Raw genomic sequence first — 26,406 nt, 5'->3', positions numbered from 1 at the left:
GATATAATGGGGGATGGTAGCTGTGGGTCTATATCTGTACTGGGGGATGGTAGCTGTGGGTCTATAGATATAATGGGGGATGGTAGCTGTGGGTCTATAGATATAATGGGGGATGGTAGCTGTGGGTCTATAGATATAATGGGGGATGGTAGCTGTGGGTCTATATCTGTACTGGGGGAGGGTAGCTGTGGGTCTATAGATATAATGGGGGATGGTAGCTGTGGGTCTATAGATATAATGGGGGATGGTAGCTGTGGGTCTATTGATATAATGGGGGATGGTAGCTGTGGGTCTATTGATATAATAGGGGATGGTAGCTGTGGGTCTATATCTGTGGGTCTATAGCTGTGGGACTATAGCTATGGGACTATAGCTGTGGGTCTATAGCTGTGGGACTATAGCTATGGGACTATAGCTGTGCTGGGGGATGGTAGCTGTGGGTCTATAGCTGTACTGGGGGATGGTAGCTGTGGGACTACGGCTGTGAGGAAAGTAGTTGCCGTGGTCAATGCAAACAATCAATCAAGATTAACTGTTCAGGATTCTTATGGGTTTGAATTTGTTAAGGAGCCTTTTGGTCCTTGACTTGGCTCTCCGGTACCGCTTGCAGAGAGAACAGTCAGATGTCGAGCCATTGCCCTAGCAGGCGGTGATGCAACTGGTCAGGATGTTCTCGATGGTGAAGCTGTAGAACTATTTGAGGATCTGAGGACCCATGCCTAATCTTTTCAGTCTCCTGAGGGGGGAAGAGGTGTTGTCGTGCCCTCTTCACAACTGTCTTGGTGTATTTGGACCATGACGGTTTGTTGGTGACGTGGAGACCAAGGAACTTGAAACTTGAAACTCGCGACCCGCTCCACTACAGACCCATCGATGTTGATGGGGGCGTGTTCGGCCCTCCTTTTCCTGCAGTCCACGATCAGCGTGTTTGGCCACACAGTCGTGGGTGAACAAGGAGTACAGAAGGGGACTAAGCACACACCCCTGAGGCACCCCCTTTTGAGAATCAGCGTGTCAGATGTGTTGTTACCTACCCTTACCACCTTGGGGCGGCCTGTCAGGAAGTCCAGGATCCAGTTGCAGAGGGAGGTGTTCAGTCCCAGGGTCCTTAGCGATGAGCTTTGTAGGCACTAAAGTGTTGAACGCTGAGCTGTAGCCAAGGAACAGCATTGTCACATAGGTGTTCCTTTTGTCCAGGTGGGAAAGGGCAGTGTGATGTGAATTGAGATTGCATCATCTGTGGATCTGTTGGGGCAGTAGGAAAATTGGAGTGGGTCTTGGGTTTCTGGGATAATGGTTTTGATGTGAGCCATGACCAGCCTTTCAAAGCACTTCATGGCTACAGACGTGAGTGCCACTTCATGGCTACAGACGTGAGTGCCACTTCATGGCTACAGACGTGAGTGCCACGGGGCGGTAATCGTTTAGGCAGGTTACCTTAGTGTTCTTGTACACAGGGACTATGGTGGTCTGTTTGAAACATGTTGGTATTACAGACTCAGTCAGGGACATGCCATTGGAGGAATCCTGGAACATATTCTAGTCTGTGCTCGCAAAACAGTACTGTAGCGTTTATCTGCGGCATCTGACCACTTCCGTACTGAGCAAGTCACTGGTACTTCCTGCTTTACTTTTTACTTGTAAGCAGAAATCAGGAGGAGAGAATTATGGTCAGATTTGCCAAATGGGGGGCGAAGGAGAGCTTTGTACACGTCTGTTTGTGGAGTAAAGGTGGTCTAGAGTTTTTCCCCCTCTGGTCACACATTTAACATGCTGGTAGAAATGAGGTAAATCGGAATTAGGTTTGCCTGCATTAAAGTCCCCGGCCACTAGGAGCTTTTGTATATAGGACAATTTGTAAGTCACTCTGGATAAGAGCGTCTGCTAAATGACTTAAATGTAAATGTAAGGACACTTCTGGATGAGCATTTTCTTGTTTGCTTATGGCCTTATAGAGCTAGTTGAGTGCAGTCTTAGTGCCAGCATCAGTTTGTGGTGGTAAATTGACAGCTATGAAAAATATAGATGAAACTCTCTTGGTAGATAGTGTGGTCTACAGGTTCAAATCAAATCTAATTTTATTTGTCACATACACATGGTTAGCAGATGTTAATGCGAGTGTAGCGAAATGCTTGTGCTTCTAGTTCCGACAATGCAGTAATAACCAACAAGTAATCTAGCTAACAATTCCAAAACTACTACCTTATAGACACAAGTCTAAGGGGATAAAGAAAATGTACATAAAGATATATGAATGAGTGATGGTACAGAGCGGCATGGGCAAGATACAGTAGATGGTATTGAGTGCAGTATATACATATGAGATGAGTATGTAAACAAAGTGGCATAGTTAAAGTGGCTAGTGATACATGTATTACATGAAGATGCAGTAGATGATATAGAGTACAGTATATACATATACATATGAGATGAATAATGTAGGTTATGTAAACATTATATTAGGTAGCATTGTTTAAAGTGGCTAGTGATATATTTGACATAATTTCCCATCAATTCCCATTATTAAAGTGGCTGGAGTTGAGTCAGTATGTTGGCAGCAGCCACTCAATGTTATTGGTGGCTGTTTAACAGTCTGATGGCCTTGAGATAGAAGCTGTTTTTCAGTCTCTCGGTCCCAGCTTTGATGCACCTGTACTGACCTCGCCTTCTGGATGATAGCGGGGTGAACAGGCAGTGGCTCGGGTGGTTGTTGTCCTTGATGATCTTTATGGCCTTCCTGTGACATCGGGTGGTGTAGGTGTCCTGGAGGGCAGGTAGGTTATCATGAGGTACTCTACCTCAGGCGAGCAATACCTCCAAACCTCCTTAGTATTAGAAATTGCGCACCAGCTGTTTAATTGTAGTTAGTTGTTTATATTACTTTCTAGTATGTCAACCTAGGTTACAGAGTAGATATAGCTAACTAGCCAGCTAGGTTACAGAGTAGCTATAGCTAACTAGCCAGCTAGGTTAGAGAGTAGCTATAGCTAACTCTTGGCCAGGTCGCAGTTGCAAATGAGAACTTGTTCTCAACTAGCCTACCTGGTTAAATAAAGGTGAAATAAATAAAAAAAACATAAAAAACTTGCCAGCTAGGTTACAGAGTAGCTATAGCTAACTAGCCAGCTAGGTTACAGAGTAGCTATAGCTAACTAGCCAGCTAGGTGAAGACATGGTGAAATGGGCTGTAACTGAAGACAGTGAAATGGGCTGTAACTGAAGACAGTGAAATGGGAGGTAACTGTAGACAGTGAAATGGGAGGGAACTGTAGACAGTGAAATAGGCTGTAACTGAAGACAGTGAAATGGGAGGTAACTGTAGACAGTGAAATGGGAGGTAACTGAAGACAGTGAAATGGGCTGTAACTGAAGACAGTGAAATGGGAGGTAACTGAACACAGTGAAATGGGAGGTAACTGTAGACAGTGAAATGGGAGGTAACTGAAGACAGTGAAATGGGCTGTAACTGTAGACAGTGAAATGGGAGGTAACTGAAGACAGTGAAATGGGCTGTAACTGAAGACAGTGAAATGGGAGGTAACTGTAGACAGTGAAATGGGCTGTAACTGTAGACAGTGAAATGGGAGGTAACTGAAGACAGTGAAATGGGCTGTAACTGTAGACAGTGAAATGGGAGGTAACTGAAGACAGTGAAATGGGCTGTAACTGAAGACAGTGAAATGGGAGGTAACTGTAGACAGTGAAATGGGCTGTAACTGTAGACAGTGAAATGGGCTGTAACTGTAGACAGTGAAATGGGAGGTAACTGAAGACAGTGAAATGGGAGGTAACTGAAGACAGTGAAATGTGCTGTAACTGTAGACAGTGAAATGGGAGGTAACTGAAGACAGTGACTGAAGACAGTGAAATGGGCTGTAACTGTAGACAGTGAAATGGGAGGTAACTGAAGACAGTGAAATGTGCTGTAACTGTAGACAGTGAAATGTGCTGTAACTGAAGACAGTGAAATGTGCTGTAACTGAAGACAGTGAAATGGGAGGTAACTGAAGACAGTGAAATGGGCTGTAACTGAAGACAGTGAAATGGGCTGTAACTGTAGACAGTGAAATGGGAGGTAACTGAAGACAGTGACTGAAGACAGTGAAATGGGCTGTAACTGTAGACAGTGAAATGGGCTGTAACTGAAGACAGTGAAATGGGCTGTAACTGTAGACAGTGAAATGGGAGGTAACTGAAGACAGTGACTGAAGACAGTGAAATGGGCTGTAACTGTAGACAGTGAAATGGGAGGTAACTGAAGACAGTGAAATGTGTTGTAACTGTAGACAGTGAAATGGGAGGTAACTGAAGACAGTGACTGTAGACAGTGAAATGGGCTGTAACTGTAGACAGTGAAATGGGAGGTAACTGAAGACAGTGAAATGTGCTGTAACTGTAGACAGTGAAATGGGAGGTAACTGAAGACAGTGAAATGGGCTGTAACTGAAGACAGTGAAATGTGCTGTAACTGAAGACAGTGAAATGGGCTGTAACTGAAGACAGTGACTGAAGACAGTGAAATGGGCTGTAACTGTAGACAGTGAAATGTGCTGTAACTGAAGACAGTGAAATGGGCTGTAACTGTAGACAGTGAAATGGGAGGTAACTGAAGACAGTGAAATGTGCTGTAACTGAAGACAGTGAAATGGGCTGTAACTGTAGACAGTGAAATGGGAGGTAACTGAAGACAGTGAAATGGGCTGTAACTGAAGACAGTGAAATGTGCTGTAACTGAAGACAGTGAAATGGGCTGTAACTGTAGACAGTGAAATGGGCTGTAACTGAAGACAGTGAAATGGGCTGTAACTGAAGACAGTGACTGAAGACAGTGAAATGGGCTGTAACTGTAGACAGTGAAATGGGAGGTAACTGAAGACAGTGACTGAAGACAGTGAAATGGGCTGTAACTGTAGACAGTGAAATGGGAGGTAACTGAAGACAGTGAAATGGGCTGTAACTGAAGACAGTGAAATGGGAGGTAACTGAACACAGTGAAATGGGAGGTAACTGTAGACAGTGAAATGGGAGGTAACTGAAGACAGTGAAATGGGCTGTAACTGTAGACAGTGAAATGGGAGGTAACTGAAGACAGTGAAATGGGCTGTAACTGAAGACAGTGAAATGGGAGGTAACTGTAGACAGTGAAATGGGCTGTAACTGTAGACAGTGAAATGGGAGGTAACTGAAGACAGTGAAATGGGCTGTAACTGTAGACAGTGAAATGGGAGGTAACTGAAGACAGTGAAATGGGCTGTAACTGAAGACAGTGAAATGGGAGGTAACTGTAGACAGTGAAATGGGCTGTAACTGTAGACAGTGAAATGGGCTGTAACTGTAGACAGTGAAATGGGAGGTAACTGAAGACAGTGAAATGGGAGGTAACTGAAGACAGTGAAATGTGCTGTAACTGTAGACAGTGAAATGGGAGGTAACTGAAGACAGTGACTGAAGACAGTGAAATGGGCTGTAACTGTAGACAGTGAAATGGGAGGTAACTGAAGACAGTGAAATGTGCTGTAACTGTAGACAGTGAAATGTGCTGTAACTGAAGACAGTGAAATGTGCTGTAACTGAAGACAGTGAAATGGGAGGTAACTGAAGACAGTGAAATGGGCTGTAACTGAAGACAGTGAAATGGGCTGTAACTGTAGACAGTGAAATGGGAGGTAACTGAAGACAGTGACTGAAGACAGTGAAATGGGCTGTAACTGTAGACAGTGAAATGGGCTGTAACTGAAGACAGTGAAATGGGCTGTAACTGTAGACAGTGAAATGGGAGGTAACTGAAGACAGTGACTGAAGACAGTGAAATGGGCTGTAACTGTAGACAGTGAAATGGGAGGTAACTGAAGACAGTGAAATGTGTTGTAACTGTAGACAGTGAAATGGGAGGTAACTGAAGACAGTGACTGTAGACAGTGAAATGGGCTGTAACTGTAGACAGTGAAATGGGAGGTAACTGAAGACAGTGAAATGTGCTGTAACTGTAGACAGTGAAATGGGAGGTAACTGAAGACAGTGAAATGGGCTGTAACTGAAGACAGTGAAATGTGCTGTAACTGAAGACAGTGAAATGGGCTGTAACTGAAGACAGTGACTGAAGACAGTGAAATGGGCTGTAACTGTAGACAGTGAAATGTGCTGTAACTGAAGACAGTGAAATGGGCTGTAACTGTAGACAGTGAAATGGGAGGTAACTGAAGACAGTGAAATGTGCTGTAACTGAAGACAGTGAAATGGGCTGTAACTGTAGACAGTGAAATGGGAGGTAACTGAAGACAGTGAAATGGGCTGTAACTGAAGACAGTGAAATGTGCTGTAACTGAAGACAGTGAAATGGGCTGTAACTGTAGACAGTGAAATGGGCTGTAACTGAAGACAGTGAAATGGGCTGTAACTGAAGACAGTGACTGAAGACAGTGAAATGGGCTGTAACTGTAGACAGTGAAATGGGAGGTAACTGAAGACAGTGACTGAAGACAGTGAAATGGGCTGTAACTGTAGACAGTGAAATGGGAGGTAACTGAAGACAGTGAAATGGGCTGTAACTGTAGACAGTGAAATGTGCTGTAACTGTAGACAGTGAAATGTGCTGTAACTGTAGACAGTGAAATGGGCTGTAACTGTAGACAGTGAAATGTGCTGTAACTGTAGACAGTGAAATGTGCTGTAACTGTAGACAGTGAAATGGGCTGTAACTGTAGACAGTGAAATGGGCTGTAACTGTAGACAGTGAAATGGGCTGTAACTGAAGACAGTGAAATGGGAGGTAACTGAAGACAGTGAAATGGGAGGTAACTGAAGACAGTGAAATGGGAGGTAACTGAAGACAGTGAAATGGGCTGTAACTGTAGACAGTGAAATGGGAGGTAACTGAAGACAGTGAAATGTGCTGTAACTGTAGACAGTGAAATGGGAGGTAACTGAAGACAGTGAAATGTGCTGTAACTGAAGACAGTGAAATGGGAGGTAACTGAAGACAGTGAAATGGGCTGTAACTGAAGACAGTGAAATGGGCTGTAACTGTAGACAGTGAAATGGGAGGTAACTGAAGACAGTGAAATGGGCTGTAACTGAAGACAGTGAAATGTGCTGTAACTGAAGACAGTGAAATGGGCTGTAACTGAAGACAGTGACTGAAGACAGTGAAATGGGCTGTAACTGTAGACAGTGAAATGTGCTGTAACTGAAGACAGTGAAATGGGCTGTAACTGTAGACAGTGAAATGGGAGGTAACTGAAGACAGTGAAATGGGCTGTAACTGAAGACAGTGAAATGTGCTGTAACTGAAGACAGTGAAATGGGCTGTAACTGTAGACAGTGAAATGGGCTGTAACTGAAGACAGTGAAATGTGCTGTAACTGAAGACAGTGAAATGGGCTGTAACTGTAGACAGTGAAATGGGCTGTAACTGAAGACAGTGAAATGGGCTGTAACTGTAGACAGTGAAATGGGAGGTAACTGAAGACAGTGAAATGGGCTGTAACTGAAGACAGTGAAATGTGCTGTAACTGAAGACAGTGAAATGGGCTGTAACTGAAGACCGTGAAATGGGCTGTAACTGAAGACAGTGAAATGGGCTGTAACTGAAGACAGTGAAATGGGCTGTAACTGTAGACAGTGAAATGGGCTGTAACTGAAGACAGTGAAATGGGCTGTAACTGAAGACAGTGACTGAAGACAGTGAAATGGGCTGTAACTGTAGACAGTGAAATGGGAGGTAACTGAAGACAGTGACTGAAGACAGTGAAATGGGCTGTAACTGTAGACAGTGAAATGGGAGGTAACTGTAGACAGTGACTGAAGACAGTGAAATGGGAGGTAACTGAAGACAGTGACTGAAGACAGTGAAATGGGCTGTAACTGTAGACAGTGAAATGTGCTGTAACTGTAGACAGTGAAATGTGCTGTAACTGTAGACAGTGAAATGGGAGGTAACTGTAGACAGTGAAATGGGCTGTAACTGTAGACAGTGAAATGTGCTGTAACTGTAGACAGTGAAATGTGCTGTAACTGTAGACAGTGAAATGGCCTGTAACTGTAGACAGTGAAATGGGCTGTAACTGTAGACAGTGAAATGGGCTGTAACTGAAGACAGTGAAATGGGAGGTAACTGAAGAGAGTGAAATGGGAGGTAACTGAAGACAGTGACTGAAGACAGTGAAATGGGCTGTAACTGTAGACAGTGAAATGGGAGGTAACTGAAGACAGTGAAATGTGCTGTAACTGTAGACAGTGAAATGGGAGGTAACTGAAGACAGTGAAATGGGAGGTAACTGTAGACAGTGAAATGGGCTGTAACTGTAGACAGTGAAATGTGCTGTAACTGTAGACAGTGAAATGTGCTGTAACTGTAGACAGTGAAATGGGCTGTAACTGTAGACAGTGAAATGGGCTGTAACTGTAGACAGTGAAATGGGCTGTAACTGAAGACAGTGAAATGGGAGGTAACTGAAGACAGTGAAATGGGAGGTAACTGAAGACAGTGAAATGGGAGGTAACTGAAGACAGTGACTGAAGACAGTGAAATGGGCTGTAACTGTAGACAGTGAAATGGGAGGTAACTGAAGACAGTGAAATGTGCTGTAACTGTAGACAGTGAAATGGGAGGTAACTGAAGACAGTGAAATGTGCTGTAACTGAAGACAGTGAAATGGGAGGTAACTGAAGACAGTGAAATGGGCTGTAACTGAAGACAGTGAAATGGGCTGTAACTGTAGACAGTGAAATGGGAGGTAACTGAAGACAGTGACTGAAGACAGTGAAATGGGCTGTAACTGTAGACAGTGAAATGGGCTGTAACTGAAGACAGTGAAATGGGCTGTAACTGTAGACAGTGAAATGGGAGGTAACTGAAGACAGTGACTGAAGACAGTGAAATGGGCTGTAACTGTAGACAGTGAAATGGGAGGTAACTGAAGACAGTGAAATGTGTTGTAACTGTAGACAGTGAAATGGGAGGTAACTGAAGACAGTGACTGAAGACAGTGAAATGGGCTGTAACTGTAGACAGTGAAATGGGAGGTAACTGAAGACAGTGAAATGTGCTGTAACTGTAGACAGTGAAATGGGAGGTAACTGAAGACAGTGAAATGGGCTGTAACTGAAGACAGTGAAATGTGCTGTAACTGAAGACAGTGAAATGGGCTGTAACTGAAGACAGTGAAATGGGCTGTAACTGAAGACAGTGACTGAAGACAGTGAAATGGGCTGTAACTGTAGACAGTGAAATGGGAGGTAACTGAAGACAGTGACTGAAGACAGTGAAATGGGCTGTAACTGTAGACAGTGAAATGGGAGGTAACTGAAGACAGTGAAATGGGCTGTAACTGTAGACAGTGAAATGGGAGGTAACTGAAGACAGTGAAATGGGAGGTAACTGAAGACAGTGAAATGGGCTGTAACTGTAGACAGTGAAATGGGAGGTAACTGAAGACAGTGAAATGGGAGGTAACTGAAGACAGTGAAATGGGCTGTAACTGTAGACAGTGAAATGTGCTGTAACTGTCATGTTTTGTCTTATATCATCTTGTCATTTTGCTTTTCCTTCTGTTCGTTTCCCCCTGCTGGTCTTATTAGGTTCGTTCCCTTTTTCTATCCCTCTCTCTCCCCCTCCCTCTCTCTCCTCTCTCTATCGTTCCGTTCCTGCTCCCAGCTGTTCCTATTCCCCTAATCATCATTTAGTCTTCCCACACCTGTTCCTTATCTTTTCCCCTGATTAGAGTCCCTATTTCTTCCCTTGTTTTCCGTTCCTGTCCTGTCGGATCCTTATCTATTGTTCACCGTGCTGTGTCTATGTATTGCCCTGTCGTGTCGTGTTTCCCTCAGATGCTGCGTGGTGAGCAGGTGTCTGAGTCTGCTACGTTCAAGTGCCTTCCCGAGGCAACCTGCAGTTCTTGATCAAGTCTCCTGTCTGTTCTCGTCATTACGAGTAGTATTATGCCTTTTGTTTGTAAAGTAACTTTACTGGATTAAATACTCTGTTTTCGCCAAGTCGCTTTTGGGTCCTCATTCACCTGCATAACAGTAACTGAAGACAGTGACTGAAGACAGTGAAATGGGCTGTAACTGAAGACAGTGAAATGGGCTGTAACTGTAGACAGTGAAATGGGAGGTAACTGAAGACAGTGAAATGGGAGGTAACTGTAGACAGTGAAATGGGCTGTAACTGTAGACAGTGAAATGGGAGGTAACTGAAGACAGTGAAATGGGAGGTAACTGAAGACAGTGAAATGGGCTGTAACTGTAGACAGTGAAATGGGAGGTAACTGAACACAGTGAAATGGGAGGTAACTGAACACAGTGAAATGGGAGGTAACTGAAGACAGTGAAATGGGAGGTAACTGAAGACAGTGAAATGTGCTGTAACTGTAGACAGTGAAATGGGAGGTAACTGAAGACAGTGAAATGGGAGGTAACTGTAGACAGTGAAATGGGCTGTAACTGTAGACAGTGAAATGGGAGGTAACTGAAGACAGTGAAATGGGAGGTAACTGAAGACAGTGAAATGGGCTGTAACTGTAGACAGTGAAATGTGCTGTAACTGTAGACAGTGAAATGGGCTGTAACTGTAGACAGTGAAATGGGAGGTAACTGAAGACAGTGAAATGGGAGGTAACTGAAGACAGTGAAATGGGCTGTAACTGTAGACAGTGAAATGTGCTGTAACTGTAGACAGTGAAATGTGCTGTAACTGAAGACAGTGAAATGGGCTGTAACTGAAGACAGTGAAATGGGCTGTAACTGTAGACAGTGAAATGGGAGGTAACTGAAGACAGTGAAATGGGCTGTAACTGAAGACAGTGAAATGTTTGTCGAGGTATTTGAGGTAATATGTAGGTAGAGTTAATAAAGTGACTGTGCGTAGATAATAACAGAGAGTAGCAGCAGCATAAAGGGGGCGGGGCAATGCAAATAGTCTGGGTAGCAATTTGATTCGCTGTTCAGGTATCTTGTGGCTTGGGAGGTAGAAGCTGTTTGGAAGCGTCATGGTGCTCCGGTACCGCTTTGTAGGAGAGAGAACAGTCTTTGACTGGGGTGGCTGGAGTCTTTGGCCATTTTTAGGGCCTTCCTCTGACCCCGCCTGGTATAGAGGTCCTGGGTAGGCAGGAAGCTTGGTTCCAGTGATGTACTGGGCCGTACGCACTACCCTCTGTAGCGCATTGTGGTCAGAGGCCGAGCAGCTGCCATACCAGGCAGTCAGGATGCTCTCGATGGTGCAGCTGTAGAACCTTTTGAGGATCTGAGGACCCATGATACAGCCTGGAATCGAACCAGGGTCTTTCGTGACGCCTCTAACACGGAGATGCACTGAGGCCGCCGCGCCACTCGGGATCCCAAATGGTTGCACAGCCTTTGGCCAAGGTAACTGTAGATAAACGCTTCTTGTAGCGATTACTATGATTCAAATCAATTCAAATCAAATTCAGATGTGAACTCTTCGTTGGCAACTCCAGAACAGTCAAGCATTTCTTTTTGAACCTTTCCTGGGTGCTTTTTGCCAGCAAAGAGTCCAGCTCTGAATCACATCCAGAACCTATGCCGAGTGATAAAAACAGCAGTTGGTGGAGGGCACTCCTCAAACATTGAAGAATTAGAGCAGTTTTCTGCTGAACAGTGGGTCAAATTGCCAGTAGAAAGGTTGAGCAAACTCATTGATGGCTACAAGAAGCGTTTCTATGCAGTTATCTTGGCCAAAGACTGTGCAACTAAGAACTAGCTCCGGGGTGTCTATAGTTTTGTCCTTGTCATTCATCTTTCTTTTTTTTCTAAATTAAAATTGTAATCTTAAGTTTGCAAAAAGTTGGTAATGTTAAAAATGTCAAAAATCCAATAAATTGTGGAGACTAAAAGTCACACTGCACTTGACTCTCCTCTTGATGATTCTGAACAGAGAATGCCATGATGGCGTTTGGGAACGAGACAGACAAGCAGTCCTCCATCGGAGCAGCCAACCAACCAGACACGCCCAGCCCCACTCTCGCTACCCCCAACAACCACATCCAGCGCCCGGCAACCACCGTCCCTGGTATCACCATGGAAACAAAACAGAATGTCCTGAGAGAACAGATACCCACTCAGGTGAGGTGGAGCTGTGAAAGAGATGCATCGAGGGAGGAGAGGACAGGTGGGGGAAAGCAGAGGAGAGGACAGGTGGGGGAAAGCAGAGGAGAGGACAGGTAGAGGAAAGCAGAGGAGAGGACAGGTAGAGGAAAGCAGAGGAGAGGACAGGTGGGGGGAAAGCAGAGGAGAGGACAGGTGGAGGAAAGCAGAGGAGAGGACAGGTAGAGGAAAGCAGAGGAGAGGACATGTAGAGGAAAGCAGAGGAGAGGACAGGTGGGGGGAAAGCAGAGGAGAGGACAGGTTGAAGAAAGCAGAGGGGAGGACAGGTAGAGGAAAGCAGAGGGGAGGACAGGTGGGGGGAAAGCAGAGGAGAGGACAGGTTGAGGAAAGCAGAGGGGAGGACAGGTAGAGGAAAGCAGAGGAGAGGACAGGTAGAGGAAAGCAGAGGAGAGGACAGGTGGGGGGAAAGCAGAGGAGAGGACAGGTGGGGGAAAGCAGAGGAGAGGACAGGTGGGGGAAAGCAGAGGAGAGGACAGGTAGGGGAAAGCAGAGGAGAGGACAGGTAGAGGAAAGCAGAGGAGAGGACAGGTGGAGGGAAAGCAGAGGAGAGGACAGGTGGAGGGAAAGCAGAGGAGAGGACAGGTGGAGGAAAGCAGAGGAGAGGACAGGTAGAGGAAAGCAGAGGAGAGGACAGGTAGAGGAAAGCAGAGGAGAGGACAGGTGGGGGGAAAGCAGAGGAGAGGACAGGTTGAGGAAAGCAGAGGGGAGGACAGGTTGAGGAAAGCAGAGGGGAGGACAGGTGGAGGAAAGCAGAGGGGAGGACAGGTGGAGGAAAGCAGAGGGGAGGACAGGTGGGGGAAAGCAGAGGGGAGGACAGGTGGGGGAAAGCAGAGGAGAGGACAGGTGGGGGGAAAGCAGAGGGGAGGACAGGTGGGGGAAAGCAGAGGAGAGGACAGGTGGGGGGAAAGCAGAGGAGAGGACAGGTGGAGGAAGGCAGAGGAGAGGACAGGTAAGGGAAAGCAGAGGGGAGGACAGGTGGAGGAAAGCAGAGGAGAGGACAGGTGGAGGAAAGCAGAGGAGAGGACAGGTAGAGGAAAGCAGAGGAGAGGACAGGTGGGGGAAAGCAGAGGAGAGGACAGGTAGAGGAAAGCAGAGGAGAGGACAGGTAGAGGAAAGCAGAGGAGAGGACAGGTGGGGGGAAAGCAGAGGAGAGGACAGTTGGAGGAAAGCAGAGGAGAGGACAGGTAGAGGAAAGCAGAGGAGAGGACAGGTTGAGGAAAGCAGAGGAGAGGACAGGTAGAGGAAAGCAGAGGAGAGGGACAGGTAGAGGAAAGCAGAGGAGAGGACAGGTGGGGGAAAGCAGAGGAGAGGACAGGTGGGGGAAAGCAGAGGAGAGGACAGGTAGAGGAAAGCAGAGGAGAGGACAGGTGGGGGGAAAGCAGAGGAGAGGACAGGTGGGGGGAAAGGGAAAGCAGAGGAGAGGACAGGTGGAGGAAAGCAGAGGAGAGGACAGGTGGTCAACAGGTAGATGGTCAACAGGGAGATGTCAACAGGGAGGTGGTCAACAGGGAGATGTGGTCAAACAGGGAGGTGGTCAACAGGGAGATGGTCAACAGGGAGATGGTCAAACAGGGAGATGGTCAAACAGGGAGATGGTCAACAGGGAGGTGGTCAACAGGGAGATGGTCAACAGGGAGGTGGTCAACAGGGAGATGGTCAACAGGGAGATGGTCAAACAGGGAGATGGTCAACAGGGAGGTGGTCAACAGGGAGATGGTCAACAGGGAGGTGGTCAACAGGGAGATGGTAAACAGGGAGATGGTCAACAGGGAGATGGTAAACAGGGAGATGGTCAACAGGGAGGTGGTCAACAGGGAGATGGTCAACAGGGAGATGGTCAACAGGGAGATGTGGTCAACAGGGAGATGGTCAACAGGGAGATGGTCAATAGACTCATTAAGATGATGGTCAATAGACCTCATTAAGGTGATGGTCAATAGACCTCATTAAGGTGATGGTCAATAGACCTCATTAAGGTGATGGTCAATAGACTCATTAAGGTGATGGTCAATAGACTCATTAAGGTGATGGTCAATAGACTCATTAAGGTGATGGTCAATAGACTCATTAAAGTGATGGTCAATAGACTCATTCAAATCAAATCAAAGTTTATTTGTCACGTGTGCTGAATACAACAGGTGTAGTAGACCTTACAGTGAAATGCTGAATACAACAGGTGTAGTAGACCTTACAGTGAAATGCTGAATACAACAGGTGTAGTAGACCTTACAGTGAAATGCTGAATACAACAGATGTAGTAGACCTTACAGTGAAATGCTGAATACAACAGGTGTAGTAGACCTCCCAGTGAAATGCTGAATACAACAGGTGTAGTAGACCTTACAGTGAAATGCTGAATACAACAGGTGTAGTAGACCTCACAGTGAAATGCTGAATACAACAGGTGTAGTAGACCTCCCAGTGAAATGCTGAATACAACAGGTGTAGTAGAACTCACAGTGAAATGCTGAATACAACAGGTGTAGTAGACCTGACAGTGAAATGCTGAATACAACAGGTGTAGTAGACCTCACAGTGAAATGCTGAATACAACAGGTGTAGTAGACCTTACAGTGAAATGCTGAATGCAACAGGTGTTTCACCTTACAGTGAAATGCTTACTTACAGGCTCTAAACAATAGTGCAAAAAAGGTATTAGGTGAACAATAGGTAAGTAAAGAAATAAAACAACAGTAAAAAGAGAGCCTATATACAGTAGAGAGGCTATATACATATATACAGTAGAGAGGCTATATACAGTAGAGAGGCTATATACAGTAGAGAGACTATATACAGTAGAGAGGCTATATACAGTAGAGAGGCTATATACAGTAGAGAGGCTATATACAGTAGAGAGGTTATATACAGTAGCGAGGCTATATACAGTAGAGAGGCTATATACAGTAGAGAGGCTATATACAGTAGAGGCTATATACAGTAGAGAGGCTATATACAGTAGAGAGGCTATATACAGTAGAGAGGCTATAGACAGTAGAGAGGTTATATACAGTAGAGAGGCTATATACATATATACAGTAGAGAGGCTATATACAGTAGAGAGGCTATATACAGTAGAGAGACTATATACAGTAGAGAGGCTATATACAGTAGAGAGGCTATATACAGTAGAGAGGCTATATACAGTAGAGAGGTTATATACAGTAGCGAGGCTATATACAGTAGAGAGGCTATATACAGTAGAGAGGCTATATACAGTAGAGGCTATATACAGTAGAGAGGCTATATACAGTAGAGAGGCTATATACAGTAGAGAGGCTATAGACAGTAGAGAGGTTATATACAGTAGAGGCTATATACAGTAGAGAGGCTATAGACAGTAGAGAGGCTATATACAGTAGAGAGGCTATATACAGTAGTGAGGCTATATACAGTAGAGAGGCTATATACAGTAGAGAGGCTATATACAGTAGTGAGGCTATATACAGTAGAGAGGCTATATACAGTAGAGAGCTATATACAGTAGAGAGGCTATATACAGTAGAGAGGCTATAGACAGTAGAGCGGTTATATACAGTAGAGAGGCTATATACAGTAGAGAGGCTATAGACAGTAGAGAGGCTATATACAGTAGAGAGGCTATATACAGTAGAGAGGCTATATACAGTAGTGAGGCTATATACAGTAGAGAGGCTATATACAGTAGAGAGGCTATATACAGTAGAGAGGCTATATACAGTAGTGAGGCTATATACAGTAGAGAGGCTATATACAGTAGAGGGGCTATATACAGTAGAGAGGCTATATACAGTAGAGCGGTTATATACAGTAGAGAGGCTATATACAGTAGTGAGGCTATATACAGTAGAGAGGCTATATACAGTAGAGAGGCTATATACAGTAGAGAGGCTATATACAGTAGAGAGGCTATATACAGTAGAGAGGCTATAGACAGTAGAGCGGTTATATACAGTAGAGAGGCTATATACAGTAGAGAGGCTATATACAGTAGAGAGGCTATATACAGTAGAGAGGCTATATACAGTAGAGAGGCTATATACAGTAGAGAGGCTATATACAGTAGAGAGGCTATATACAGTAGTGAGGCTATATACAGTAGAGAGGCTATATACATTAGAGAGGCTATATACAGTAGTGAGGCTATATACAGTAGTGAGGCTATATACAGTAGAGAGGCTATATACAGTAGAGGGGCTATATACAGTAGAGAGGCTATATACAGTAGAGGCTATATACAGTAGAGAGGCTATATACAGTAGAGAGGCTATATACAGTAGAGGCTATATACAGTAGAGAGACTATATACAGTAGAGGCTATATACAGTAGAGAGGTTATATACAGTAGAGAGGCTATAGACAGTAGAGAGACTATATACAGTAGTGAGGCTATATACAGTAGACAGGCTATATACAGTAGAGAGGCTATATACAGTAGAGAGGCTATATACAGTAGAGAGGCTATATACAGTAGAGGCTATATACAGTAGAGGCTATATACAGTAGAGAGGCTATATACAGTAGAGGCTATATACAGTAGAGAGGCTATCTACAGTAGAGGCTATATACAGTAGAGAGGCTATATACAGTAGAGAGGCTATATACAGTAGAGAGGATATATACAGTAGAGAGGCTATATACAGTAGAGGCTATATACAGTAGAGGCTATATACAGTAGAGAGGCTATATACAGTAGAGAGGCTATAGACAGTAGAGAGACTATATACAGTAGTGAGGCTATATACAGTAGTGAGGCTATATACAGTAGAGGCTATATACAGTAGAGAGGCTATATACAGTAGAGGCTATATACAGTAGAGGCTATATACAGTAGAGGCTATATACAGTAGAGAGGCTATATACAGTAGAGAGCCTATATACAGTAGAGAGGCTATATACAGTAGAGGCTATATACAGTAGAGGCTATATACAGTAGAGAGGCTATATACAGTAGAGAGGCTATATACAGTAGAGGCTATATACAGTAGAGAGGCTATATACAGTAGAGGCTATATACAGTAGAGAGGCTATAGACAGTAGAGAGGCTATAGACAGTAGAGACACTATATACAGTAGTGAGGCTATATACAGTAGAGATGCTATATACAGTAGAGAGGCTATATACAGTAGAGGCTATATACAGTAGAGAGGCTATATACAGTAGAGAGGCTATAGACAGTAGAGAGGCTATAGACAGTAGAGAGACTATATACAGTAGTGAGGCTATATACAGTAGAGATGCTATATACAGTAGAGGCTATATACAGTAGAGATGCTATATACAGTAGAGGCTATATACAGTAGTGAGGCTATATACAGTAGAGAGGCTATATACAGTAGAGGGGCTATATACAGTAGAGAGGCTATATACAGTAGAGGCTATATACAGTAGAGAGGCTATATACAGTAGAGAGGCTATATACAGTAGAGGCTATATACAGTAGAGAGACTATATACAGTAGAGGCTATATACAGTAGAGAGGTTATATACAGTAGAGAGGCTATAGACAGTAGAGAGACTATATACAGTAGTGAGGCTATATACAGTAGACAGGCTATATACAGTAGAGAGGCTATATACAGTAGAGAGGCTATATACAGTAGAGAGGCTATATACAGTAGAGGCTATATACAGTAGAGGCTATATACAGTAGAGAGGCTATATACAGTAGAGGCTATATACAGTAGAGAGGCTATCTACAGTAGAGGCTATATACAGTAGAGAGGCTATATACAGTAGAGAGGCTATATACAGTAGAGAGGATATAGACAGTAGAGAGGCTATAGACAGTAGAGAGACTATATACAGTAGTGAGGCTATATACAGTAGAGATGCTATATACAGTAGAGGCTATATACAGTAGAGAGGCTATATACAGTAGAGAGGCTATATACAGTAGAGAGGCTATAGACAGTAGAGAGACTATATACAGTAGAGATGCTATATAAAGTAGAGGCTATATACAGTAGAGAGGCTATAGACAGTAGAGAGGCTATATACAGTAGAGGCTATATACAGTAGAGGCTATATACAGTAGAGGCTATATACAGTAGAGAGGCTATAAACAGTAGAGAGGCTATATACAGTAGAGAGACTATATACAGTAGAGGCTATATACAGTAGAGGCTATATACAGTAGAGAGGCTATATACAGTAGAGAGGCTATATACAGTAGAGAGGCTATATACAGTAGAGGCTATATACAGTAGAGGCTATATACAGTAGAGGCTATATACAGTAGAGAGGCTATATACAGTAGAGAGGCTATATACAGTAGAGAGACTATATACAGTAGAGGCTATATACAGTAGAGGCTATATACAGTAGAGAGGCTATAGACAGTAGAGAGACTATATACAGTTGTGAGGCTATATACAGTAGACAGGCTATATACAGTAGAGGCTATATACAGTAGAGGCTATATACAGTAGAGGCTATATACAGTAGAGAGGCTATATACAGTAGACAGGCTATATACAGTAGAGAGACTATATACAGTAGAGAGGCTATATACAGTAGAGAGGCTATATACAGTAGACAGGCTATATACAGTAGAGAGGCTATATACAGGTTTATCTTTATTCTAAACATACGACTCAACAGGTTTATCTTTATTCTAAACATACGACTCAACAGGTTTATCTTTATTCTAAACATACGACTCAACAGGTCTATCTTTATTCTAAACATACGACTCAACAGGTCTATCTTTATTCTAAACATACGACTCAACAGGTTTATCTTTATTCTAAACATACGACTCAACAGGTTTATCTTTATTCTAAACATACGACTCAACAGGTTTATCTTTATTCTAAACATACGACTCAACAGGTCTATCTTTATTCTAAACATACGACTCAACAGGTCTATCTTTATTCTAAACATACGACTCAACAGGTCTATATTTATTCCGGCATGTACAGTAAATGCATTAGCAACAGGAAATAGCCGGTGATGTCCGGACAACATGCAGAGTAGTGCTGTCTTTTTGATCAAACAATTCCCTTCCCTTCTTCCCCAGATAAATGAAATAAATGTAAAACTGCTATTTCCTGACAGTGGTTGTGTCTCCACATGCAGGTGAATGAAAACGATAGACTGTGGGGTGATGATGGTGAAGACTCCACCCTGCTGTCTCCCGGGCTGTTGGACCATGGAGCTCCTCCCCTCCTCCTGTCTACAGTGGGCTGGACCCTTCCACTGGGCCTCTCCCTGCTGCTGCTGCTCGGATACCAGTAGACCCTGGTCTGGGCCTGACCTAGCCCTGGGGCTCCATAGACTACTCTTCAGACTGACTTACCTAGGGGAGGAGAGAGAGAGATGTAAATGTGTAAAGGAAGAGGAAGGGATTATCCTTCTCTCCTCCTCACTCCTCCCTCCAAACCACTCTTCTCTCCTCCTCCCTTCAAACCACTCTTCTCTCCTCCTCCATTCAAACCACTCTTCTCTCCTCCTTCCTCCTCCTTACTCCTCCCTCCAAACCACTCTTCTCTCCTCCTTACTCCTCCCTCAAAACCACTCTTCTCTCCTCCTTAATCCTCCCTTCAAACCACTCTTCTCTCCTCCTTACTCCTCCCTCCAAACCACTCTTCTCTCCTCCTTCCTCCTTCAAACCACTCTTCTCTCCTCCTTCCTCCTCCCTTCAAACCACTCTTCTCTCCTCCTTCGTCCTTCAAACCACTCATCTCTCCTCCTTCCTCCTCCCTCCAAACCACTCTTCTCTCCTCCTTCCCCCTCCCTTCAAACCACTCTTCTCTCCTCCTTACTCCTCCCTCCAAACCACTCTTCTCTCCTCCTTACTCCTCCCTCAAAACCACTCTTCTCTCCTCCTTAATCCTCCCTTCAAACCACTCTTCTCTCCTCCTTACTCCTCCCTCCAAACCACTCTTCTCTCCTCCTTCCTCCTTCAAACCACTCTTCTCTCCTCCTTCCTCCTCCCTTCAAACCACTCTTCTCTCCTCCTTCCTCCTTCAAACCACTCATCTCTCCTCCTTCCTCCTCCCTCCAAACCACTCTTCTCTCCTCCTTCCTCCTCCCTTCAAACCACTCTTCTCTCCTCCTTCCTCCTCCCTTCAAACCACTCTTCTCTCCTCCTTCCTCCTTCAAACCACTCATCTCTCCTCCTTCCTCCTCCCTTCAAACCACTCTTCTCTCCTCCTTCCTCCTCCCTTCAAACCACTCTTCTCTCCTCCTTCCTCCTCCCTTCAAACCACTCTTCTCTCCTCCTTCCTCCTCCCTTCAAACCACTCATCTCTCCTCCTTCCTCCTCCCTTCAAACCACTCTTCTCTCCTCCTTCCTCCTCCCTTCAAACCACTCATCTCTCCTCCTTCCTCCTCCCTTCAAACCACTCTTCTCTCCTCCTTCCTCCTCCCTTCAAACCACTCTTCTCTCCTCCTTCCTCCTCCCTTCAAACCACTCATCTCTCCTCCTTCCTCCTCCCTTCAAACCACTCTTCTCTCCTCCTTCCTCCTCCCTTCAAACCACTCATCTCTCCTCCTTCCTCCTCCCTTCAAACCACTCTTCTCTCCTCCTTCCTCCTTCAAACCACTCATCTCTCCTCCTTCCTCCTCCCTCCAAACCACTATTCTCTCCTCCTTCCTCCTCCAAACCACTCTTCTCTCCTCCTTCCTCCACCCTCCAAACCACTCTTCTCTCCTCCTTACTCCTCCCTCCAAACCACTCTTCTCTACTCCTTACTCCTCCCTCCAAACCACTCTTCTCTCCTCCTTACTCCTCCCTCCAAACCACTCATCTCTCCTCCTTCCTCCACCCTCCAAACCACTCATCTCTCCTCCTTCCTCCTTCAAACCACTCTTCTCTCCTCCTTCCTCCTCCCTTCAAACCACTCTTCTCTCCTCCTTCCTCCTCCCTTCAAACCACTCTTCTCTCCTCCTTCCTCCTCCCTTCAAACCACTCTTCTCTCCTCCTTCCTCCTTCAAACCACTCTTCTCTCCTCCTTCCTCCTCCTCCTTCAAACCACTCTTCTCTCCTCCTTGCTCCTCCCTTCAAACCACTCTTCTCTCCTCCTTCCTCCTTCAAACCACTCTTCTCTCCTCCTCCTCCAAACCACTCTTCTCTCCTCCTTACTCCTCCCTTCAAACCACTCTTCTCTCCTCCTTCCTCCTCCCTCCAAACCACTCTTCTCTCCTCCTTCCTCCTCCCTTCAAACCACTCTTCTCTCCTCCTTACTCCTCCCTTCAAACCACTCTTCTCTCCTCCTCCTCCAAACCACTCTTCTCTCCTCCTTACTCCTCCCTTCAAACCACTTATCTTTCCTCCACCCTCCTCCAAACCACTCTTTTCTCCTCCTTCCTCCACCCTCCAAACCACTCTTCTCTCCTCATTACTCCTCCCTTCAAACCACTCTTCTCTCCTCCTTCCTACCTTCAAACCACTCTTCTCTCCTCCTTCCTCCTTCAAACCACTCTTCTCTCCTCCTTCCTCCTTCAAACCACTCTTCTCTCCTCCTTCCTCCACCCTCCAAACCACTCTTCTTTCCTCCTTCCTCCTCCAAACCACTCTTCTCTCCTCCTTCCTCCTCCAAACCACTCTTCTCTCCTCCTTCCACCTCTCATCTCTTCTGGTGACCTCACAGTGGAACCACCTCATCTCTTTTGGTGACCTCACAGTGGAACCACCTCATCTCTTTTGGTGACCTCACAGTTCCCCTGGAAAGGAAGAGAGGGTACTAATGTGCCAGAAGGAATTCTGGTATCCCCATTTTCTTTATGATACTGAGATGCTACCCCTCCATATATACACAGACAGACAGACAAACATGTTCAACTCTACCTATTCCTACAGTATGTACAGTAAATGTAAGCTTCAGTGCAGGACTGGTTGTTGGTGTTTTAAAAATGTACAGAGGACAGAAAGAGAAGCTGTTTCCTCGGAACACTCAGATCGGAACACTCAGATCGGAACACTCCGATTGGCTGAACTCTCTGTCCGAACGGACCGACGGGTTCTGATGGCTCCAAAACATTCACAACATTCCTCCATCGTGTAATATATTAAAACGTTCTGAAGTCTCTCCTCCTCCAATACCAACTGTCCTGATAGACACAGCAGCACATTATCAGCACAGGGCATTAGACTGGGTCTGAAATGGCACCCTTTTCCCTACATAGTGTACTAATGTTATATAGGGAATAGGGCCCTGGTCTACAGTAGTGTTCTATATAGGGTCCTGGTCTACAGTAGTGTTCTATATAGGGAATAGGGCCCTGGTCAACAGTAGTGTTCTATATAGGTTCCTGGTCTACAGTAGTGTTCTATATAGGGAATAGGGTCCTGGTCAACAGTAGTGTACTATATAGGGAATAGGGCTCTGGTCAACAGTAGTGTTCTATATAGGGTCCTGGTCTACAGTAGTGTTCTATATAGGGTCCTGGTCTACAGTAGTGTTCTATATAGGGTCCTGGTCTACAGTAGTGTTCTATATAGGGTCCTGGTCTACAGTAGTGTTCTATATAGGGTCCTGGTCTACAGTAGTGTTCTATATAGGGTCCTGGTCAACAGTAGTGTTCTATATAGGGTCCTGGTCAACAGTAGTGTTCTATATAGGGCCCTGGTCTACAGTAGTGTTCTATATAGGGAATAGGGCCCTGGTCAACAGTAGTGTTCTATATAGGGAATAGGGTCCTGGTCAACAGTAGTGTTCTATATAGGGAATAGGGCCCTGGTCAACAGTAGTGTTCTATATAGGGAATAGGGCCCTGGTCAACAGTAGTGTTCTATATAGGGAATAGGGCCCTGGTCAACAGTAGTGTTCTATATAGGGAATAGGGCCCTGGTCAACAGTAGTGTTCTATATAGGGAATAGGGCCCTGGTCAACAGTAGTGTTCTATATAGGGAATAGGGCCCTGGTCAACAGTAGTGTTCTATATAGGGAATAGGGTCCTGGTCAACAGTAGTGTTCTATATAGGGAATAGGGTCCTGGTCAACAGTTGTGTACTATATAGGGAATAGGGCCCTGGTCAACAGTAGTGTTCTATATAGGGAATAGGGTCCTGGTCAACAGTAGTGTTCTATATAGGGAATAGGGTCCTGGTCAACAGTAGTGTTCTATATAGGGAATAGGGCCCTGGTCAACAGTAGTGTTCTATATAGGGAATAGGGCCCTGGTCAACAGTAGTGTTCTATATAGGGAATAGGGTCCTGGTCAACAGTAGTGTTCTATATAGGGAATAGGGTCCTGGTCAACAGTTGTGTACTATATAGGGAATAGGGCCCTGGTCAACAGTAGTGTTCTATATAGGGAATAGGGTCCTGGTCAACAGTAGTGTTCTATATAGGGAATAGGGCCCTGGTCAACAGTAGTGTTCTATATAGGGAATAGGGTCCTGGTCAACAGTTGTTACCAGCCACACTAAGTCATAGTTCAACCACTGTGTTACCAGCCACACTAAGTCATAGTTCAACCACTGTGTTACCAGCCACACTAAGTCATAGTTCAACCACTGTGTTACCAGCCACACTAAGTCATAGTTCAACCACTGTGTTACCAGCCACACTAAGTCATAGTTCAACCACTGTGTTATCAGCCACACTAAGTCATAGTTCAACCACTGTGTTTACCAGCCACACTAAGTCATAGTTCAACCACTGTGTTTACCAGCCACACTAAGTCATAGTTCAACCACTGTGTTATCAGCCACACTAAGTCATAGTTCAATCACTGTGTTACCAGCCACACTAAGTCATAGTTCAATCACTGTGTTATCAGCCACACTAAGTCATAGTTCAACCACTGTGTTATCAGCCACACTAAGTCATAGTTCAACCACTGTGTTACCAGCCACACTAAGTCATAGTTAAACCACTGTGTTATCAGCCACACTAAGTCATAGTTCAATCACTGTGTTACCAGCCACACTAAGTCATAGTTCAACCACTGTGTTATCAGCCACACTAAGTCATAGTTCAACCACTGTGTTTACCAGCCACACTAAGTCATAGTTCAACCACTGTGTTACCAGCCACACTAAGTCATAGTTCAATCACTGTGTTACCAGCCACACTAAGTCATAGTTCAACCACTGTGTTACCAGCCACACTAAGTCATAGTTCACTGTGTTACCAGCCACACTAAGTCATAGTTCAATCACTGTGTTACCAGCCACACTAAGTCATAGTTCAACCACTGTGTTACCAGCCACACTAAGTCATAGTTCAATCACTGTGTTTACCAGCCACACTAAGTCATAGTTCAACCACTGTGTTACCAGCCACACTAAGTCATAGTTCAATCACTGTGTTACCAGCCACACTAAGTCATAGTTCAATCACTGTGTTACCAGCCACACTAAGTCATAGTTCAACCACTGTGTTACCAGCCACACTAAGTCATATTTCACTGTGTTACCAGCCACACTAAGTCATAGTTCAATCACTGTGTTACCAGCCACACTAAGTCATAGTTCAACCACTGTGTTACCAGCCACACTAAGTCATATTTCACTGTGTTACCAGCCACACTAAGTCATAGTTCAATCACTGTGTTTACCAGCCACACTAAGTCATAGTTCAACCACTGTGTTACCAGCCACACTAAGTCATAGTTCAATCACTGTGTTACCAGCCACACTAAGTCATAGTTCAATCACTGTGTTACCAGCCACACTAAGTCATAGTTCAACCACTGTGTTACCAGCCACACTAAGTCATAGTTCAACCACTGTGTTACCAGCCACACTAAGTCATAGTTCAACCACTGTGTTACCAGCCACACTAAGTCATAGTTCAACCACTGTGTTACCAGCCACACTAAGTCATAGTTCAATCACTGTGTTACCAGCCACACTAAGTCATAGTTCAATCACTGTGTTACCAGCCACACTAAGTCATAGTTCAATCACTGTGTTACCAGCCACACTAAGTCATAGTTCAACCACTGTGTTACCAGCCACACTAAGTCATAGTTCAATCACTGTGTTATCAGCCACACTAAGTCATAGTTCAATCACTGTGTTTACCAGCCACACTAAGTCATATTTCACTGTGTTACCAGCCACACTAAGTCATAGTTCAATCACTGTGTTACCAGCCACACTAAGTCATAGTTCAATCACTGTGTTACCAGCCACACTAAGTCATAGTTCAATCACTGTGTTACCAGCCACACTAAGTCATATTTCACTGTGTTACCAGCCACACTAAGTCATAGTTCAACCACTGTGTTACCAGCCACACTAAGTCATAGTTCAACCACTGTGTTACCAGCCACACTAAGTCATAGTTCAACCACTGTGTTACCAGCCACACTAAGTCATAGTTCACTGTGTTACCAGCCACACTAAGTCATATTTCACTGTGTTACCAGCCACACTAAGTCATAGTTCAACCACTGTGTTACCACACTAAGTCATAGTTCACTGTGATACCAGCCACACTAAGTCATAGTTCACTGTGATACCAGCCACACTAAGTCATAGTTCAACCACTGTGTTTACCAGCCACACTAAGTCATAGTTCAACCACTGTGTTACCAGCCACACTAAGTCATAGTTCAATCACTGTGTTACCAGCCACACTAAGTCATAGTTCAACCACTGTGTTACCAGCCACACTAAGTCATATTTCACTGTGTTACCAGCCACACTAAGTCATAGTTCAATCACTGTGTTACCAGCCACACTAAGTCATAGTTCAACCACTGTGTTACCAGCCACACTAAGTCATATTTCACTGTGTTACCAGCCACACTAAGTCATAGTTCAATCACTGTGTTACCAGCCACACTAAGTCATAGTTCAACCACTGTGTTACCAGCCACACTAAGTCATAGTTCAATCACTGTGTTTACCAGCCACACTAAGTCATAGTTCAACCACTGTGTTACCAGCCACACTAAGTCATAGTTCAATCACTGTGTTACCAGCCACACTAAGTCATAGTTCAATCACTGTGTTACCAGCCACACTAAGTCATATTTCACTGTGTTACCAGCCACACTAAGTCATAGTTCAATCACTGTGTTACCACACTAAGTCATAGTTCAATCACTGTGTTACCAGCCACACTATGTCATAGTTCAACCACTGTGTTACCAGCCACACTAAGTCATATTTCACTGTGTTACCAGCCACACTAAGTCATAGTTCAATCACTGTGTTACCAGCCACACTAAGTCATAGTTCAATCACTGTGTTACCAGCCACACTAAGTCATAGTTCAACCACTGTGTTACCAGCCACACTAAGTCATAGTTCAACCACTGTGTTACCAGCCACACTAAGTCATATTTCACTGTGTTACCAGCCACACTAAGTCATAGTTCAATCACTGTGTTTACCAGC

At 44.6% G+C, this 26,406-nt stretch overlaps 1 protein-coding gene across 1 annotated transcript in view; it reads left to right on the top strand.

Moving 5' to 3' along the window:
- Window positions 1-19,474, top strand: part of LOC124026532 (GDNF family receptor alpha-4-like) — a gene marked incomplete at its 5' end in the record, with an annotated part of 46,184 nt that extends 26,710 nt beyond the window's left edge. The window contains 2 exons of the mRNA XM_046339444.1: window positions 11,894-12,081; window positions 19,184-19,474. Coding sequence (XP_046195400.1) covers window positions 11,894-12,081; window positions 19,184-19,342 — 347 coding nt within the window. The remainder of the gene's footprint in view (window positions 1-11,893; window positions 12,082-19,183) is intronic.
- Window positions 19,475-26,406: the final 6,932 nt, after the last annotated feature.

This window comes from Oncorhynchus gorbuscha, unplaced genomic scaffold, assembly GCF_021184085.1.
Source record: "Oncorhynchus gorbuscha isolate QuinsamMale2020 ecotype Even-year unplaced genomic scaffold, OgorEven_v1.0 Un_scaffold_2749, whole genome shotgun sequence".
NCBI lineage: Eukaryota > Metazoa > Chordata > Actinopteri > Salmoniformes > Salmonidae > Oncorhynchus > Oncorhynchus gorbuscha.
This window is presented reverse-complemented; position numbering and strand designations above follow the sequence as displayed.